The following is a 20,516-nucleotide window of genomic DNA, read 5'->3' on the forward strand; positions in this document are numbered from 1 at the left end:
TTTGAATTAGCCATGGATTTTGTTTTGCCTTCATTGCTGTGCATTTCTGTTTGGCAAAGTAGATTAATTTGTCCAGCTTGCTCGTCTGCGTCTTGTCTGTTCAGGCACCATGAAAACAACAGCCACCAGCGGAGACTCAAACCCAAAGGCCAACATGCCATGTGTCGGCGTGCTGCTGGTGTGAAGGGACCACACAGAGGGTTGATGATCCCTGATGAAGGCTGTGATGAAAGGACCTCCTGTCCTTTACCTCCTTCGTCTTACCATTTGCTCTGCAGCAGCCCTGTCTGCTCCCCCCTCCTCCTCCTCCTCCTCTCCCTCACTTCCATCACAGGGTGTCTCACCAACGTGACTTCCTCCCTCATATTTTCCTGAACCCCACCCCCACGTGAAAGCCCTGGAGTCAAGTAAAGCATCCCCACGCTGTTCTCCCCCTCCCACAAGAACTACATACACCGTGGTGACCTCTGCCTTCCCCCGTCTCCCCCCTTCCTCCGTCCTCTGTCTCTACACACCCACCCCCCCACCCCACCCTCTTTCCTAGGTGGTCCCCCCCAGCGGTGTGTAGCTGATGCCCTGCAGTCAGGATTAACTTGATTTGTAACCTTTAAGGTTGTCCTTTCCAAGCACTTTTCCCTGTTTTCATGCGTGCATTCAAAATTAAGGTTTAGAATAATGATTTTTTTTTAAACATATGAATTGATTTTAAGCATTTCAGACTCACAGCTGGCCCTTAAAAAATAAAAAACAACTCCTGTGACAAAATGCAGAAATGCTGAAATGATTAGTCAGTATCAGTCAGCTGACAGATTATTTTGATTGATTAATCAGTTTAGCCTTTAACTTAGAAAAAAATGCAGATCACTCACTAGTTTCAGCTTCTAAAATGTGACATTTTTTTGCTTACTTTGCTTTATATCATTTTGCAATGATTGAATTCCTTTGGGATCTGGACTACTGATCAGACAAAATGAGCAATCTGGAGATGTCAGCTTGTACTCTGGAGAATTACGATGGGCATTTTTCATTGTTTGACGTGTTTTGCTGTACTTCACGATTTATGTGTTGGCTTTCCTCTTTGACTATGCAGATATTTGCAGGTTAGGATTTGGATGGGGACATATAAATGTAGCTCAAGCCAACATACCAGTAAAATATTCACTACCATCTATCATCTATCACGATCCTGAAAAGAATACTGCTGCTGGCAGGTGAAAATGCCGTGTTGTCTTTTCAGTCTGAAATGACGGTGATTTGTGAGTTAAGAAAATCTTTAAAGACAAAGTCTATTATTTCAAAGTGAATGGTTGGCAGGTAAATCCACTTCTGTATCTCAAATCCTGAGTTGTTTTTGTAGATGGTTTTCACACAATTGACAAAGCAAAGCACATCGCTGCACATCCAAAACTCAGTCCATTCTACTACTGTCTTTGTGCCTTTCCACAGATACTATAAAGGCTTAGCAGACGTTTAAAGGAGAAACTGACGTAACATGTGAGAGAGAGCGAGAGAGAGGAAACGGCTGGGAGACAGCAGTTACATCCACAAAGCTGCATTTTCTTTTTCTCCCTCAGAAAAGAGTACTGCCCTGCAGTCACAACTCACGTGATGCTGTGTGTGTGTAGCAGCAGAGGAAATGTGTGTCTACATGTGGGTGTGTGTGAGGGAGGGGGTTCAGAGAAGAAGAGAGAGGCACACAGATAGAGACTGCTGGCAAGCTAAAATGCCCTCTGTGCTGGAATTCACCAGATGGCACTGGACGGACACAACCAGGGGTATTACCCCCCCCACACACACACACACTCATTGTATTTTCTATGCCTATTCAGGAATGTAGCACACAGTGACAAGAATAGATGCAGGTTTAAATGATGCAATCAAAACCATTTATAAAATGTGTAATAGTAACCATAAAGCGTATTAAATGTATTGTAGAGCTATGCAGCACACACAATTTAAAGCACACAACATTAACCCATCCTGAATCTCACCCCCATAGTTACTGTTGCTAGGACGGACAAACTTAACAAAAACAAATTTGGTGATGCCCGTTCCGTTTAGTGAGTGCCGCAGTGTTTATGAGAGAGTTTCTGGGAGTCAGGCAAGGACTGCACTATATGACGGGAGGATGTAATCGCTATGTTAAGTGTTGTGAGCAAGGCAAAACAACGTGAACTGAGGTTGTCATCTTAAAAATTTGTCAGAAACCATTCTCCAGTACCTGTGTTTCTTCTAAATTTCTTTAACGTTACCACAGAAATAATGTTTTTGAGCTGAGATTAAGCTCCTCTTGATGCAGATATACGCTAGCCAGCGTTTCTGACATTAGTGAAGTAAGACATGAAGAAACACGACAGTGTACTGTGTCCGTGAAGAGAAAGTCTGCAGCCACATCTTTTGACCATCTTTTTTGACCATCCTTTTTGTTTTTTTTGTTTTTTTTGTTTTTGTTTTTCTTTTTAAAATTTTTAACCCTTTAACCCTCTTTCAAAAACATGGGAAGACAGCAATAAGCGATGAAAGAAGAAATGATCCAAAAAAAATCAGTGGAAATAAGTGAAGGGTACGAGAAAATTACCTTAAAGTTGTTCAAAACATAACAAACAATATAAAAGAAAAAGAATGTTAAAAAACACAGGGCAAACAATACTTGGAAAAAGTGCTTAGAAAGTTAGAATAATTCTGTAACATAACTTTAAATATGTAATAAGGATCATTCTGAATAGATATTTTTGCCTCGCTATTTTCTTTTTTCCCCTATAGACATTTTCATTTTTCTTTTTTTTTTTTGAATAATGCTAAAATGTACTAATTGACGGCAAGATGAGGAAAATTTCATACCATGTTGCAAACTGCCTTTTGTCCTGTGTTTTTGAAAAAAAAAAAAAAAAATCGCACCAATCTGCTCAGATTTCAAAGGTTAAAATACTTGTGAAAGGAGTCTGAAAGCAGCACCGTGTTTCAAGCTTGCTGGAGCACAGATCGAAAAGGGGTGGCACTTAGACAGAGACACAATACCATACAATTCTAAAAGGTGTATAATTAATACCAAGGTTATTTTTCAGGTAATATGGGTGAAGCTGTTTTAGGTATAACCTAATCTACCTACTCTTACACAATACTATGTGTCTGTTGAAACAAAATCCAGCCTCAATAATTGGTTAATTCTGCAGAGAGTCCACTAACAAGCACACTGGAAACCCTGGTTCTTCATTCACAGTGACGTAAAAATTGAAGTGAAATTAACTGAATAAATTATCACGACAGAAAAAACTTGTCTGTGTTTGCAGTATGTTAGACGGGTGTCTGGATGGGTTTCCTTGTTGTCTTTTACATTGTTGTCTGGTTTGAGATCTGAGCCACCGGCTTTGTTTGTGTTGTGCATAACAGGAAAAAGGCAGCGTCAGTGGGGAGACGGTGGAGGCAAACACTTACAAGCAAAAACAGGAAGGAACAGAGCAGCGAGGAGGAGGTGGTTGGGGGGGGGTGGTGGTGGCTGGGGACCCAATCAAGATCTTTGACAAACATTGTTCCACCCAAAGGCAGAAAAAAATATGAATACAGATGACATAATCGACCAAGGGGTGCTGTTTAGGGGATGTTGTGTGTAAGAAATAATTTACCCCAAATATATCCACCTGAGTTCACAATGCAGAGGTGGCATAGAGGTTAAGAACACTTTACGAAGCACACTTTGGCCTCACAGATATAGCCCTGTTTATTCAACACTGTGACATTTAGATTAAAAATTAAACAGGATTACTTTACCTGCCACTTCTGAGCCTTCAACCACACTGCACTATGAACCGTAACTGTACCAAGATCAGCTGACTGAGCTATTCTGTGTCCAGCTAAATGGGAGTCAGCTAACCTTAGCTAAAACGTGCCAGCCGTTCTCACGCACAAACATCCCAGGCTTCAAACCTACTAGTCTAGATTAAGGATTTAAGAGTCAGTGAGTGCTGCCGTTTCGCTGGTAACCGTATGTTTAGCCAAATGGTCATCGGCAAAGAGAAACCACTTCACAAAAATGTGCAATTAAACTAAACAAAAGGTCAATATGTGATGTCCTCTGTGTGAGTCAACGTTCTGCTGCTTCCCTCAGGATAAACTGATCCTTCTTCATTAGGAGAAACTGAGAAAAATAGTAGATGAAAAGCCCTCAATCATTCTAGTCCAAGGTCCAATGCTTCATTACTGCTAGCTCATTCAGACAACACACACACTTATGAAACATACACACATGAAACACACACATACACACAAGCCCTGCTGGGATCATTAGAGATATTCATAGTCAGAGTGCTCCATAGCATCCAACATGCAATGACAAATTTGTGCAAGACAGCATGAAGGCCAAATATACCCTCTCTCCATGCTCGCTTTTTTTTCTCATTCACACACACACACACACACACACACACACACACACACACACACACACACACACTCCTTCCTGTCTCTATCTTTAACTCTACTCTATTTCCCACCGACATACATCTCTGTATGTGTGTCTGTGTGAATATCTTAAAATCAGAAAAGATGTTAAAAAAAAGTTTCCATCTCCTATTGTTTCTTCTGACATCACCACAGGCACAAACAATGCACTGTTACTTCCTGTTCCACGTGAACTTGACAATCTCTCAGCACACGGATCGGAAACACTATCTGCTGTGCAACAAATACGATGCAGTTTGTCTTTGTAAGTTTCGTTCAAGCGTACACCAGAAGAAGTGTTTACTCAGGAGTGGTAGAAAATTATTTAAAGTGAAAAATAAAAGGGTTTGGGTTCACAATACAAAAAAAAATAGCAGGTTATGGTGCTTATACAATTTTTTCACATAGGGGCAAACCCCTGAAAGCTTCAATAATGATGCTGGCTCACATTCTCAGCTGAGGATTAAGCCTCTAGTTTGGTTAGTGCTTGGTACTATAGACGTTTTTTTCTGAGGAATCAGGTTTTGTCCATCATTTTGGCACAGTGGACGGCTCTAAATACTAATAGAGATTAGAATAATAACTTCTACTGATGAAGATTTTTAACGATTAACAGTGTCAGTTAAACAGTTAAAAATATAAATATAGTCTAATACACTGGTGGTATGAGTTATGAGCTAACACAACTAACACATCTATCAAGCAAACATTTTCATGCTCCATCTCTTAAAATGTCATTATAACCTGCCTTCTGTTTATTTTATATCACACAAATTTGAATATTTTTGGGTTTTTTGACTGTTAATCAGACAAGATCCCTGCTCTACTTTTAATATTTTCTAGCATGTAACAAACTAAACAATCCATGAACCAAAAAAAAAAATCAAATCAACTGATTATGAAGGCAATAACAAGTTGACAGTCAAATATGCTGCAGTGCTGAGTACAAAAGCCTGTCGGACCATTTTCATTTTAAAAACATGCAAAAGTTATTCTCTAATTGAAGCCCACAATGGGTTAAAGGCATATGTGTGGGGACCGGAGGCCAGCTGATCCTGCTGGAACATCCAGTCAATGAGGCTTGACCTCTGGATGACTGCTCCGTGGCTAATGTCTGCCCTGTCTGGGACCTGAAGAGTCTCAACACTGCCCCTCTAATTCCCTCAGTACGAATTGTCTGTCTGACTGCGCTGGCACAGGACGTTTGAATATCGGGACAGATTTAAACACTGATTTAGAGATGTCAGCCTGTCCCAAAATGCATCAGGAAGAGGGACAGTTGATTCTTGCTAGCTTGCTGCTCTGACGCACACGCACGAACGGTCTGTGCTGGCAAAGGCGAAGCTTTAATATAAATGTCCCCTCAGCTGGAAATTGTTTCCAGTGCAGCTGAAAGGCTCCTTTTATTGAGCCAGTCAAACACTACCCCTCCCATCCCTTATTTCTCCTACACACACACACACACACACACACACACACACCATACTCTCTTTCTACTCAACATTTAGACTTGCAGGGAAATGCAGTTTTTTTTCTTACCTGAGAGCTTTTGTTTTACATCTATTTAAATAATATGTAGGAAAATTACAGCTTATGGAGAGTCCCCTCTACTTTGACTTTACTGGAATGACAAGGACGTTAAATCAAAAGACTGTATCAAGATCTCCCAGTTTGTCAGTGCAATTAATGCCTGCTTTAAAACTGAAATCAATAAAGTATGTGCACTAAGAACATTGATCGAGCACGTCATTTGTGAAGAATATCCATAAGTAACTTATTATCTAACAGCTACCCAACTCCCAGTCTCCATTAATGAGTCACATTAGTTCACATTACTGATTGGCCAAAAATTGTCTGAGTAGAATATTTAATGAGACTAACATGCCGCTTCACACAACTAAATCAGTTGATATTAGAAATTATACAAATGAGCCACATGTTTTTCACCACTGTTTACTGCTTTGGAAAATAAGATCTTTATATATTTCAGCAACATTAGTTTATGTATGGCTGCTCATTTCAGCTTTGCATGTAACTCTTGACCAGTCCTTAATACCAGTTTCTCTTCCTCCTTTTAGTTTCGCAATTCAACCAGCCTACAGCATCCTATGAATCTCATTTAGTACCAGCAGGCACTACCTCATTAATTCTAACCAAAACATTGTTGTTTTTCTCGTTTTTTTAAACTTAAAGATGTATTTCACTGCTGGGAGGATGGTCTTTTAATAAAACTACCCTGTCAATGTAGTAGAAAGATGTAAATAGATGTAGATTGGTGCTACATAAAAGAAAACAAAGGAAAAAGGCTATGGCATTCACGTTTGCTCCAGAGTAGAAAACCTACAACTACCAGAATGCACTGCACCAGACCAGTAAACACTCCCACTGGCCGGCGATGTACTCCAACTCGCCCCTTTGACACAATGGCGGCCAGGTGGTAACAGAGGATCACATATTTCAGTTAAACGTTAAGCTAAAACATGTTTCTGAAAACATCTGAGGCGAGGAAATAGGCAACACAGAAACAGAATCATGGTTTATTTTTGATGAGTGCTGCTTAATTTTACCGCCTGATCTCAGCATTTTCACCCTGTGCAGGAAACAGTATGATGCCTACATCCAGTTCACAAACTCGTACTCGTACTGCAAGTACGCAGTGCAGCAACAGAATCTTGGATTATATTTGATCAGCTCTATGTGATTTTACAGTCTGGACAGAGTTTGGTCTGAGTTTCGAGAAAGAAAGAGAGAGGGACAGGTTTATTTCTTGATCTACTTCTATAATCTTTGTGTCTAAAGAGGTGGTGGGCAATACAAAAATGCAGAAGTACAGCCTGCTCAAGCAACAGTCACGAGAGCAAGCGAAACATCGCCGGATGACACGTTTTGCATCATTCAGTGATATTTCCACATAGGGGGAGAAGGGAGATCTAGGTACTGGTTAGATGGAAGGAAGTTTACCACATACTATCCTTACAGTTGTGATAGAAAACTGGTTAGAAATCAGCAAAGTATTGCTTTAAGATTCAGTAAAACACCAAAAGGGGCAATGGAACTTTTTGAGTTTTTTTTTTTTTTTCAAACAAAAAGAAATTTGCATTTTGATTTAATAATTATATTAACAATTATTTGAATAAATACAATTTTAACAAATAAATAAAAAGGTGGAGAATTTCACTGGGTCTCTTGTGGCTTGTCAGACTTAACTGAGAGATATAAGGAACCAGTGGCACAGAGTAACATCACTATTACGTGCAAATAATTGCCTCTGGATGCACCTCTAGTTTGTACTGTTCTCTGCTGCAAAAGTGAACTGGAGTGGGTGTTACCCAACAGCAAACAGGTCACACTTAGCAGGAAGAACAGGTTGTGCTTTAGTTGTTTTCCTCTATGCAAATGTGTGCAGGCATGAACAAAACAAAAACACACATACTTCGAAAGTGGCTGCAGGCTCACAGATTCTTGTTAGGACTTTGTCGTCTTGGCGCCATCTGAGTGCTCGCTTATTACTCATACTTACACCCACTGATTTATGTCATGCTTTGACTCTGTAACACTTGGCATAAAACTAAAGACTGTCCTTATTTTACTTCTGTCCTGAGGTGTCCAGCATGTACAGAGCTGTTTTTGCAAGAGCTCAGTGCTGAGGAATCAGTAATTAGCACTGCTAATTTGGTGTAAATTACATTGCTATCACTTCCTCTGTGATGTTCATATTCAAGGACATGAAGACATGCAGCATACAAGTGCCTATTCACTGTCAAGAGAGATCAGGACCGGAATCAATACACCAAAAGTTTCCTCTTGAACCAAGACCCCGGGAGCCCCCAAGACGGTGAAGTAGTTGAACACATTCCTCAGCCTGAGCAAAGCCATACCTGCCAACACTGACTGCTGAAAAGAGGTGGATTTTCCAGCAGAATAAGCCCTTATCCCAACACGCACACACCAACTTTTTTTCTTAGAAACCCTCTGGGTTACTCACAGAACTATTCAGTCTTCTAGCTGGGCTGATCCGAAATACAAACTGACAACAAAGGAGATAGGGTCTCGCTTTCAAGCCTGGTGAGTGAAATCTAAGAGCTGGCTTCATCCTGAAGACTTCATCTTGGTGGTGATTTAAATTTGCTTTGTGCAATGTGTCTCTAGCTTAAATTATCATGAGCATTAAAGCAAGCAAAAACCTCTTAACTCCAGTTTTAAATGAGTTATCAAAAGCAGACATCCATATTAACAGACATGCATCCGATAACCCAGGTTACCACACAAGGCTACCCTGAGCTTTACGTTTGCCCCACAGACAATATACACACGAAGAATTCCCACTTGTGGTTGTAGGCCTCTACCACCCAGTCAAGATGCAGTTCACATCCATGTCTGTCCAGACTCTTATGTAGCCATGACAGTTGGCAGTGGAGGAGAAGCTGATTGTTTATTTTTAGTGCAGGGCCACCCAGACCTTTACAATCCTTCCCATGGACAACATTAGTAGGCTATGCTGTTTTATGTTGTTATCACCTGCATGCATGATAGGTTGTTACTGTCTTGTTTTTACTCAGATGTGGACTGCAGAAAGAAGTGGAAGTACTTGCAGGACAAGTTCATATAAAAAGTTGATTTGAGAGGTAGGCAGTGAGAGGAAGTGGTGCTTCAGGCTTGCTCTTAGTTTCTTGAAGTGCTTTGTGAAAGAAAAGCCAACAACTTCAAACATGCCCCAAACAAGTAAGTCGGTCCAGACCTTAAATCCAACCAAGTAAAAACTCATGTCTCAAAACGTCTTGTCTCCATTAGCAGTATTCTACCCAGCTAGGGCTAGCGTGGTTTTATTTGTATTTCGGTTTTATTTCCTGTAACTCTCTGGTTGCTTATTAACCTCGGTTTGGGCCTGGTTAAGATGTAAGTGCTTAACCCTTCAAAACCTGAACAGATGAGTTAGATTTCTTTCTAAAATATGGGAAAACAACACGACTTGGCAAGAAATGTCCCACAAATTGCAAGAAACTGTATGTGACATGACAATTACCTAAAAAATGTTTTTAAAAATAAGGGGGTTATTAGAAAATTATCCAAAAAATAGAAAAAAAAAACACAAAACTATAATTATAATAATGTAATATTTTAAATTATGTTACAGAAAAAAAATTAATAAAATATATCAAATAAATATGAATTTTTAGGTCATTTTCTTGTTTGTTTGTTTTACTTTTTATTTATTAAGTTATTTCCTGCTACTTTTTGAGCCATGTCTTGATAAGTAAGTTGAGAGAAATCAAACCGATCTGCTTAGGTTTCAAAGGGTTAAAGTAATGTTAGTGTGCAACTTAGTAAAACCTTGTATAATCCTTACAAAGGGGTAAGAGTGGGAGCGAGGCACCAAATGAGCAGGCAGTAGTCAATCTGTGACTCCTCTCACCCCTGTCCCTACTGTCCCCTCTACCTTTGCCTTAACTGGATGTCCAGTTCCAGAGAGAAGCTATGTCTACTTTGGAAAAGCCCCAAAATGATGATGAGCTTTACTTTCTGAGCCTTTTGGGGACTTATAGGAGGTTGTCTCTGCATGAGGTACGAAGATATGAAGTAGAGTAATGCACGCGTGCACTCACACTCACACACACACACACAGCTATTCATTCCCTCTTAAATGTTCCACACACTGAGTATTTTTGGAACCTTTCTCTGTTATCTGATTCACAGTTAATGAATTTCAGTTTATTAAAAAATACTGTTGCATGTATTAATATTTTGTACCTCATTCATGTTAATTGCGGTTGTTTTGTTTTCGTTCTCTTGGCTGCTTATTACTTTTTCTGTGTTTTCTCAATGATAATAACTCAGTTTACAGTTGCACTGTTGTAATAGCAAAATAAATGCTATGAAATGAGTTGCCAGAACCCCGAAAGTGCTCTTCAACACTCCCCTTGCCCTTGACAGCCAGTAGTAGACCAGCTTCCCCGTCTAGGTTCTGCCTAGGGTACAGTCACGTCATGAGGCATTGCAGGGGAAATGCCTCATTAGCGCCAAAGACATGACAAAGCATTGGCCCTCGATGTTGGGCACCAAGAAGAGCTGCGTCCTCTGGGAAGTCAAGACCTCCTTTGCAGTGAAGAGCTCTTCTAAATGTAGAGGCAGCGAATATGCCACCATCAATACTTTTGCCATATGTTGCAACATCCACCACAACGAAATGGTAGCAGGCATCTGCCACAGTGGAGAGTGGCCCTCTATAATTGCATTAAAGGGATCTGCTGGAGGCAGGGGCCTCATGCTTTCTATGGAAGGCCCAAATTCAGATGAAGAAATCCCACAGCCGCTGTGATTACTCTCCATCTATCCTTCTCGGGTGAGGGCACGCACTCCCCCACTAGGTTTTTCTAGATGGAGTTTTGTTAAAAACGGTGAAAAAAGTTAACTATTCCTCCCTATGAACAAGATCTTTTTAGTTTAATACAAAACTAGTAACCATTTAATCTGAGCAAGAGTAGTAAATGGGTATATTTTTGTCTGACTCAGTTCATTGCAGCAGGTACCTGAGGTATTTCAACATGTATAAAAATAGAAACTAACAATATAATTATTTGTATATTATACTGTGTTCACCCATTGAAAATGCCATTGAATATTCCTGCACTTTTCTTAAGATTTTCTTAAAGAATATTGTTTTCAAGAAATGTTATTTGTTATTTTTTGTTTAATGTTTTACAGGATAATGTGTAAAGTGCAACACATTTCAGTGGCATTTGACTTGCAATTTATTATTGAAAAATGTGATCAAGCATTTCAAATGGCAGTACTTCTCAGATAATGTTTAAATGTATTACTATGCTACATTTTTACTGTTTTCCGATTGTTTTTCCGTTCTTTTAGACTAGTCGACTAAATTTAGGTATCTGTTTAAACATCAAGAAAAAATTGTTCTAAAAGAACCCAACTGATCAGTAAAAGACACAGCACCTGCAAGTATGAAAATCCAAAATCTCATAGCTGTCAATCTACAAAAAGGGTAATAGTTATTGCCGCCTAAAAATTTGATATTCCGGATATTTTTAACCACCAAGAGCAATATGACTCCCATAGAGGAAACATGCAGTTATAGAGAATATTATGAATAACTGATCAGCTGAAAAAGACATGACAGGGTGTTGACAGGTACAGTAGGAATCATTATTCATAGAGGACATCGCACAGGAAGCACATGCACAGACACATGCCACACTGAAAAATACACATACAAACATGAGCAAATCAACAGTTACATAAGCAATCAATGGATGAGAGGTTCTCAATAGGACTTCCTGTTGGTGTTGCAGACATATATCAATACAGTTGAATTAATTCTACACAGTTGCAGAGGACTGCTGGACATACACACTGACAAAAGCTTTGCTAATACCAGCTACTGTCGAAACAATAACAAAACGCTTTGCAATCCTTCTTAGGGAGACAGAGCACAGTCTTACAGCTAATCAAAATATAACAACTAATTCCTCTGTTATTGTTTACCGACTCAGTGCAAAGTAAAACCATTAATAACTAAATACTAAGCTCCTGCATGCACATCTGTCAGTGTTTGAACTCTGTGTCATCAATTTCCTGAAATCCTTGAAATGAATATGAATCGAGCACAACTCCTGCACCTTCAGAGCTGCTGTCAGAACTTTCTGTGGCGCTCCAAGGCCTGCATGTGACAATGTCAGAGTCGATATATCAGCGCCTGCACCCAGGCGGGATGATGTAATCCTGATCTGTGACTCAGGCTTGCAACACATGGCATCGGCAAGCACACACATATTCACCGACATGCTTCATCCAACTGCCAGGATTCAATAGTGTTATTTCTCCCTCTGAATGTGTCAATCAAAGCCCTGTCAGCAGCTCTCTCTGCCCGAGGCTGAAAACCGCCTGCGGACCTTTCCCCGTCTCTAGCTTCTCAGTGTCAGTGCTGAGCCAAGCTCGAGTGGGAAGGGGACAGGGAGCGATGTTTTCAGCAACAAGGATTCCCCACCCCATCGTTCTTTCATCCGACACACCACTGACCTCCGACCCTAACCTTTGACTCCTTTGTGTGTGTGTGTGTGTGTATCTGAGTGTGCCAAAAAGGGAACTTTTTAACAATCCCGGAAAAAACTGTAGACAGCTTTCAAAGCATCAACATTATAATTAGCCACACAGAAAGTAACACTATCTAGTTACTAACTTTTAGACATATACCGATAAAGTAATGTACAAAATCCACTCTTCTGGATAGCTACGTTATAATGATCATACAGATATATTTCTCAGTGGTCTTTTTGCTAAAATACAACCAGAAAATAAAGAAAATATGTATACAGTATTAAAAACCGCAATATTTCAGAATAAAACAACTTCAACAGGCTAAAGTTCCAAGGATTTAGTGTGACCTCCCTTTCCATTTAAACTCTCTTTGGCAAACAATATGAGTTTTACAATGCTAATCTTCTGGTGTATTTACATCAGGCTGCATTCACGACATGTCCAAAGCTCAATATTGATTGTTTGTATGATTCCATGTTTCACAATAAATTTTGACTTCAGTCTGAAGAAGCCATTTTTGGTGTTTTAATACATGGTACATGTTTACTTGTGTTCTTGTGTACTTTGTTTGTATCTTCATACAGCGACTGATAAATAAATACATAAATAAAGTAACATCATTAGATATAGATTCGTATACATGAATCTTGCTGAGTTTTGGTCTTTTATAATAGTAAAATGAATATCGAGGGTTGGACTACTTGCTGGACAAAACAAGTGATTCAAAGGCCCTGACACACCAAGCCAACGGTCGGCTAATGATCAAAGTTAGACTGTTCGTGAGCGTCCGTCACTTTAGTTGCTACCAAGTGTCCCCCATCATGGGCCCTCCTTGGCTTTATTTCCACTGATTCAGCACGTTGAATCAGCGTTGGCTACTGCGAAGCCCATCAGTGAATAAAATCACTCAGATTGGCAGTTCAGCTCAGCGCACAAGAAGAGAAACGGACTGCAGTAATGCCAACAAACAGCTAAAATTAAGAGGGAGTGAGAATGAAACACACTTATTATATTTGGCTAGACTGTTTTTCTTTAGCCATTGAGCTCTTTAGTAGAAATGTTTCCTGATGGTTTGTGTTATTGTTGAGTAGCCCACGGTAAATATCATTTGTTCTTCAACACTGGATTTTGTTGTGGTAATGTGCTAATTGGCTATTTAGCATAAAGACAGTCTTCCTGTTTCCCTTTTTGAAAGTCGATGACAAACGTCCATCCTCAGCTGGTATAGAGGGGTATTTTCTTTCACGCAGACACAGAACCTACGTACGTGCTGGTTGGCCATCAGTTGTAGTCTTTTTGGCCAACACACAGGCAACATGAGGCAACGCAGCAGGGTGATTTTGTCGCTGCTTGCTCTCTGATGTCAGTTTGGTGTGTCTGGGCCTTAACACACCTCCTTGGGCTTTAGGAATTTGTGACAGGCAATTTTTTAAACCATTTTCTGACATTTTACAGACTAAATAATAATCGAGAACATAATCATCGATAATCAACATAAGCATTAGTTGCAGCCCTAAATAACAACCAACAAACTCCCAATGTTTATTATAACTAAGTTTAATTGTACTAACTTTATTAACAATGTTCCCATCAAAGGACACCAGCAGCATTTCCCAACAAAAAATATTAAACCAGAGCTCATATGGTGAAGCTGCTGTTAGGCTAAATTATTGAATGAGTAAAGGTCTAAGGACTGAAATAATATTAATAAACTGGGTGCAAATGATTTTTTGTCCCCACTCATTTAAGAGTTAGCAATCATGCATACTTAGTGTGCAAGAAAATTCCTAAATAATTTTACTTGACATTTGAAGGGTTAATACGCTCTATCGTACCTCCTGGTCTGGGTGAGCACAAGGGCTGTTACTGCCACCTCCAACACAAATTAACACATACTCACCACTGCACAAATGACAGGGTGTTTGAATACTACCCACTGAGTGTGTATGAATGTTTAAGTGTTTTTGCAGTGTTTATTTCTTCATCTCATATCGGGATCGGGATGTGTGCCTGCACGCCTTCAGCAAGTACATCCGACCACGAGGAGTGACCACGCAGTCATCTTGTTACCACTTCCGCCTTTGGCTTCATTAATGGATAACAAATGATTTATTAATGTTTTATACATCAGTTTGAAGAACAAAGACAGTTCTTGTTACTGAAACTTAAAACAATGAAGAAAATTGCTGTGTAAGAATTATTAAAAATGAATTTTGATTTTAGAAAATACCTGAAACTAATGGAACGGTTTACAAAGTCCATCACAAGTTCCCAAAGTCAATCAGGATATAGACAAATGACTTGTTTCATCTGACCAACAGTCTGTAACCACAAAATAGTCAGTCTATTAAAAACTATTATCTGCAATTATTTACATTTGAGATGCTGGAGCCATTTTATTTCTTTATTTATTTAATTTCTATGCTTAAAAAAAGTTGCTTTTCAATTAAATAATGTTTTTAAATACTCCGATACATGGACATAGATTTAAAGGTCTGGAAACGGGCTAATTTCTGAACTGCTCTCACAGTAAAGTGTTACCGTTTTGTATTTTCCCTTGTGTGTGTGTGTGTGTGTGTACCTGTATCTCTCTATCTTGTCTGCCGTGCTGGGACATATCAAAAGCTGTGTTTGAAACTCACTCTGCTCCGTGGGATTGTCAGATTTTTTTGTGGAGTGTATTTATTCAGCGTATCTTATCTGAGCTGAGGTTCTTTATTCATCTCCTGCTTCTGTACTGCTCTCTCTGTTGTCTATTCGTGGTAACAAACACACACATACCTGCAGTGCACCCCGACACAATCCCTCCACATTCTCACACGGGCAGACCTCCGATTCAAGCGTCCCGCTGTTGCCATGGGGATCATTTCAGCCTTGTCAGCACTTCTGAGGTTTTGCCTGGAGCGACGGTAATTTGCTCCCCTCCCCATCCTTCACTCTTCCTATCCCTCCACCCCTCCTCCCTTTCTCCTTTCCAAGACGGGGAAAAAAATCCCATCCTTCATTCTCAAGAGGCATGACTATTTCTTCTCCTATTCTTCCTCTCAGATTCATTCACCCACAATGTTTGGCACCGGCAATCTCCTCTCCTCCTACTCTCCCTCCCACTCTACACAGCCTTTATAAGAGTGTGTGCATACACTTGCTCCTTCCCCAGACGGAGAGAGAGTTGGGAGGAGAACGAAGAGGGCATCTGCTGCTGATTTCAGCCACACAGGATGCGATAAATGCAAACATTTCCTTGGAGAACACAAGCAGCTAGTTTGATGTATAGATTGAGCTAAATAGCAAAAGGAAGCAATCGCTCTTAAGATTTTCACTGAAACGTCTCGCTTATGTGCAGAATTTGACCTTTATGTTTCTGCTGCAGGCATGTTAATAACGTGAGTGTGACGACAGCATCTCTGACAGGAATAAAATCCATTTTAAAACAATGCTTGAGAGCTGGCAGTTGGAAAAATATCATTATTTCACCGTTGAACTTTATGCCCGGCACTGGCGATAAATGATGCGATAATAATGTGATACTTCCCCCACGGGGAAATTATCACAGTACAAATCAGGCTGAGCCATAAACCAGCTGGCGGGGATTCAGTGTGTTGCTTAAGGACACTTCAGCAGGGAGGCTGGAGGCTTGAACCAAAGTTCTCTAGCTGGAAAAACACTATTAGGACTGTAAACTGACCCATAACACTGTGATTGAAGTTCATATGAAGCCTCACACATCCACACAGATGGTGACATAACGTAAGACCTTCTATGAACGTTATTTAGATTTAGCTACCATAAATAAGGGTTAGCAGTGGACAGATTTGGCTCATGATTATGTCCATAATCCATGGAAATTCCTTGCGATGTGCTATACTTAGATGCTTTAGCTTTGACTGGACATATACACAGAGGCCCGCTCACCTCTTACTTCCTCATAGTATTATCCCAACAACATAATGGACCTGCTGTTCAGGGGATCAGCTGAACTTGGACGCAGGAGGCACAGCTGGGTTAGCTGATCTCTGCGTGGAGGCACACATTACGTGGTTTATCCTGTCTATACATAGACCTGGAAGTATTCTTAAAGCCACTACGCACAAGCAGCAAAGATGATAGGCATAAACCTGCCAGACAGAGAGGAAATATCATGTCTAAGACTGGGTGAGCCCAACTAAACGCATTTTATACGCCTTTTAATATGTGGGATGGCTTACCCACGAGATGCTGACATAAATCTTTTTGATGAGAGTTCGTAACACACACACAGTCAGTAAGCAAGTGTAAAATAAGTCATAAGAGGATAGTGTCTTGTGAGGGTGGGGATAAGCTGATAAAGGCACCTGATGATGGCCACAGACTTAAGGTTACAGTTTAGCCTCCTAAAGCACCACTACATCAGTTGGTGTGACATGATGGGGTTGTTGCAGCGATGCAATTACCAGTCGTCGTGCACTCCAGACAAGCAGCCACCTTTCCATTAAACAGCTATACTATCTGAGATGCAGCAAAATGTCTAACATAAAATATACAAAGAAAACAGATATGATTAAGAGCTTGGCGGATTGATTTGAGAGGAAGTTTTGGATGACATGCCCATATGACCAAACTGGAAATCCCTGTTTGACTCCAATACAAACACACCTAACTAAAATAAAAATTCAACGTATGCGTTCCTTTAGAAATACGGATGTATGATGTCTGCTTTTCCTTGTCTTCCATTCACTTCCATACAATATGAAAATAAATAACTGGGCTTTTCAAACTTGCTTGAGTCATGGGATCTGTCACAGTGAGCATCAAGACTGCAACTGTATTCATTACTGACCAAACTGTATGTTGTGTTTCCAATTTCTTAGATTTAATCAATAAAGAATCTGAAATACATAAATACATTTTGTCAAAAACTCAAACGTATCCCATGTAATCGCTATATAAAACAGAGAGAAGTGGCATATTCTTACATTTCAAAAATCAGAACCAGCTAATGTTGTTTATAATAAAAACAAAAATCTATCCATCAATACTTAGAATTTGGGACATAACAAACTCCAACACAAAACTTTATTTAAATGCCTTTAGAAAATGTTAAATCAAACTGAAATGCTCAACATCATATACAGCAAGTTCCCAGCAACTTCTTTTTTTGTTAGGTCAAGTGAAAATTTAAATTAAAAATGAATAAATAAAAATAGCTCCCTGAGTTTTTACAAAGTAAAAATGTCTCAGTGCTATCAGCGATCATAGAAACAAAATGCCAATACAGATAATCGGCAAAATGTCAAATATCGGCCCAAATAATCGTCCAGGCCGATAATCTGTGGACCCTTAATAATTATGATAGCAATAACTTTATTAAGGACACAGAAAAAGGTACATAATGTACTACATAAAAGCAGACAATAGTCTATGTACAAAACACAATTAAAGAAAAAAACAGGAAATACACAACACTACATTACGCAAGTTTATATGACAAATACCAAATTCACGCAACTGCTCCCACAAACAAATTGGAGTAGCAGTGGCTCCACAGTCTGGATGACTGTGACTTTCAATACTTGAGTACATTTAATAGCATAAAATTACTTCTGATTCTTACCTAAAGTAAATATCAAATACTTTATTGTTATTGGTGACTTTAACTTCTACCAAAGTCATCATCTGGCATGATATCTGCACTTTTACTCAAGTATGGCTTTAAGATACTTCATCCACCACTGCTGATGAGAATTAAGTAAAACATGCAGTTTTCTCTCCAAGGTGTACTGCAGATCCACAAACCCAACTCTGGTAGGAGAGTGTTGCCTGGAGTTCATAACTGAAATACCAAACAGGAACTACACAGTGATGTCCTCAAATCAAACTAATGACACCAGCACTCTTTGACGCTCAAAAGCTGCTCTCATTTGGTCTTTTCGTGCGGAAAACCTTGCGGAAATGAATGGATGTGAATGGTTAAGTGTGAAAAGCTGTAAATTCTCTCACCATGTCCGCTGGGGTGCTGCCCGTCATGGTGAAGGTTTTCCCGGTCCTCGGAGGGGGTTCACACTCACTCACACAACACAAGGACACTAATATCCCCTCTTTTCGTCCCCCCTGTCAGGGCTCAAACACACGTCGTAGTTTGGGGTTAAAAGCAGGAAACAACGATGTATTTCCCCGGTGACTTTTCTCTCTCCACAGTCACAACACTGAGGTAGACGAGACGTGTTACGACGCTTCTTCCTCTCTATTGCACAATCATTTCGTTGATCATTTTCCACACAAACTGGGAAATTTCGAGGTGTAGTTAATGTTAGCGGGATAAGCTGTCGACCCGAGGGCCTCCTCCGACCCTCCAAACATCAAGAATATCCTGCTTTAGAAAAGGTGCCTACGCCATGCGAAAAACCCAATACTGCTGGCACATCCGGACACGGACCTTTTTCTCTGTTGTTGAAAAAGAACAAAAAATATCCGCAAGGTTACCGTCCTGCGATAAACTCACACACTTCCGCGCGCTGGTACAAAAACGGTGAAATTTGTCCGTCCCTCGCTTTACAGCGGGAATTTGTGAGGATTGTTGTTAATGTTGCAGACTGCGCTGCTTTACCTTTGCGACCCGTTCAGCTGTCACCCTACCTCTGAGAACGACGCCAAGCTGCTAACGGAAACGGACGCGGGACTTCCGGTTGAGTTTTTCCAAATAAAACAGCTTAAATCTTCACTGTTGGCATGCACGACTTCTGTTTTTTTATTTTTTTTTATTTTAGCCTCAAATTTAATGTCATTGCACAGAATAGCCTACACAAGAAAAGTTACTTGGACAATGAAATATTGTTTAGCATCTTTATAGAATATAGCCTACAGTAGCTATACATAAGCATTAGTTGCAGCCCTAAATAACAACCAACAAACTCCCAATGTTTATTATAACTAAGTTTAATTGTACTTTAACTTTATTAACAATGTTCCCATCAAAGGACACCAGCAGCATTTCCCAACAATAATATTAAACCAGAGCTCATATGGTGAAGCTGCTGTTAGGCTAAATTATTGAATGAGTAAAGGTCTAAGGACTGAAATAATATTAATATACTGGGTGCAAATTATTTTTTGTCCCCACTCATTTAAGAGCTAGCAATCATGCATACTTAGTGTGCAAGAAAATTCCTAAATAATTTTACTTGACATTTGAAGGGTTAATTAAAACAGCTTAAATCTTCACTGTTGGCATGCACGACTTCTGTTTTTTTTAATTTTTTTTTTTATTTTAGCCTCAAATTTAATGTCATTGCACAGAATAGCCTACACAAGAAAAGTTACTTGGACAATGAAATATTGTTTAGCATCTTTATAGAATATAGCCTACAGTAGCTATACATAAGCATTAGTTGCAGCCCTAAATAACAACCAACAAACTCCCAATGTTTATTATAACTAAGTTTAATTGTACTTTAACTTTATTAACAATGTTCCCATCAAAGGACACCAGCAGCATTTCCCAACAATAATATTAAACCAGAGCTCATATGGTGAAGCTGCTGTTAGGCTAAATTATTGAATGAGTAAAGGTCTAAGGACTGAAATAATATTAATAAACTGGGTGCAAATTATTTTTTGTCCCCACTCATTTAAGAGCTAGCAATCATGCATACTTAGTGTGCAAGAAAATTCCTAAATAATTTTACTTGACATTTGAAGGGTTAATTAAAACAGCTTAAATCGTCACTGTTGGCATGCACGACTTCTGTTTTTTTATTTTTTTATTTTAGCCTCAAATTTAATGTCATTGCACAGAATAACCTACACAAGAAAAGTTACTTGGACAATGAAATATTGTTTAGCATCTTTATAGAATATAGCCTACAGAAGGAAAACTCAACTTTCTCTGCCCACGGGCCACTTTTGCACACATTTGCAAAATTTTAATAATAAGCCCTGCTGCAACAGCCCCAAAAAGGTATGGTGTATTAAGGGGCATTTTTAGAATTTAAGGACATTTAGGTTCCTCCCTTGGCACATTTTTGATGAAAAAAGAGTTTTATCCTTTTTTT

At 39.5% G+C, this 20,516-nt stretch overlaps 1 protein-coding gene across 1 annotated transcript in view; it reads right to left on the bottom strand.

Moving 5' to 3' along the window:
• Nucleotides 1–19,116, bottom strand: part of ubl3a (ubiquitin-like 3a) — a 43,499-nt gene extending 24,383 nt beyond the window's left edge. Inside the window, exon 1 of the mRNA XM_042499178.2 lies at nucleotides 18,466–19,116. Coding sequence (XP_042355112.1) covers nucleotides 18,466–18,492 — 27 coding nt within the window. The 5' untranslated portion in view covers nucleotides 18,493–19,116. The remainder of the gene's footprint in view (nucleotides 1–18,465) is intronic.
• Between the last annotated feature and the right edge of the window lie 1,400 nt (nucleotides 19,117–20,516).

This window comes from Plectropomus leopardus, chromosome 15 (assembly GCF_026936395.1).
Source record: "Plectropomus leopardus strain MGB_pleo_1.0 chromosome 15, ASM2693639v1, whole genome shotgun sequence".
Lineage (NCBI taxonomy): Eukaryota > Metazoa > Chordata > Actinopteri > Perciformes > Serranidae > Plectropomus > Plectropomus leopardus.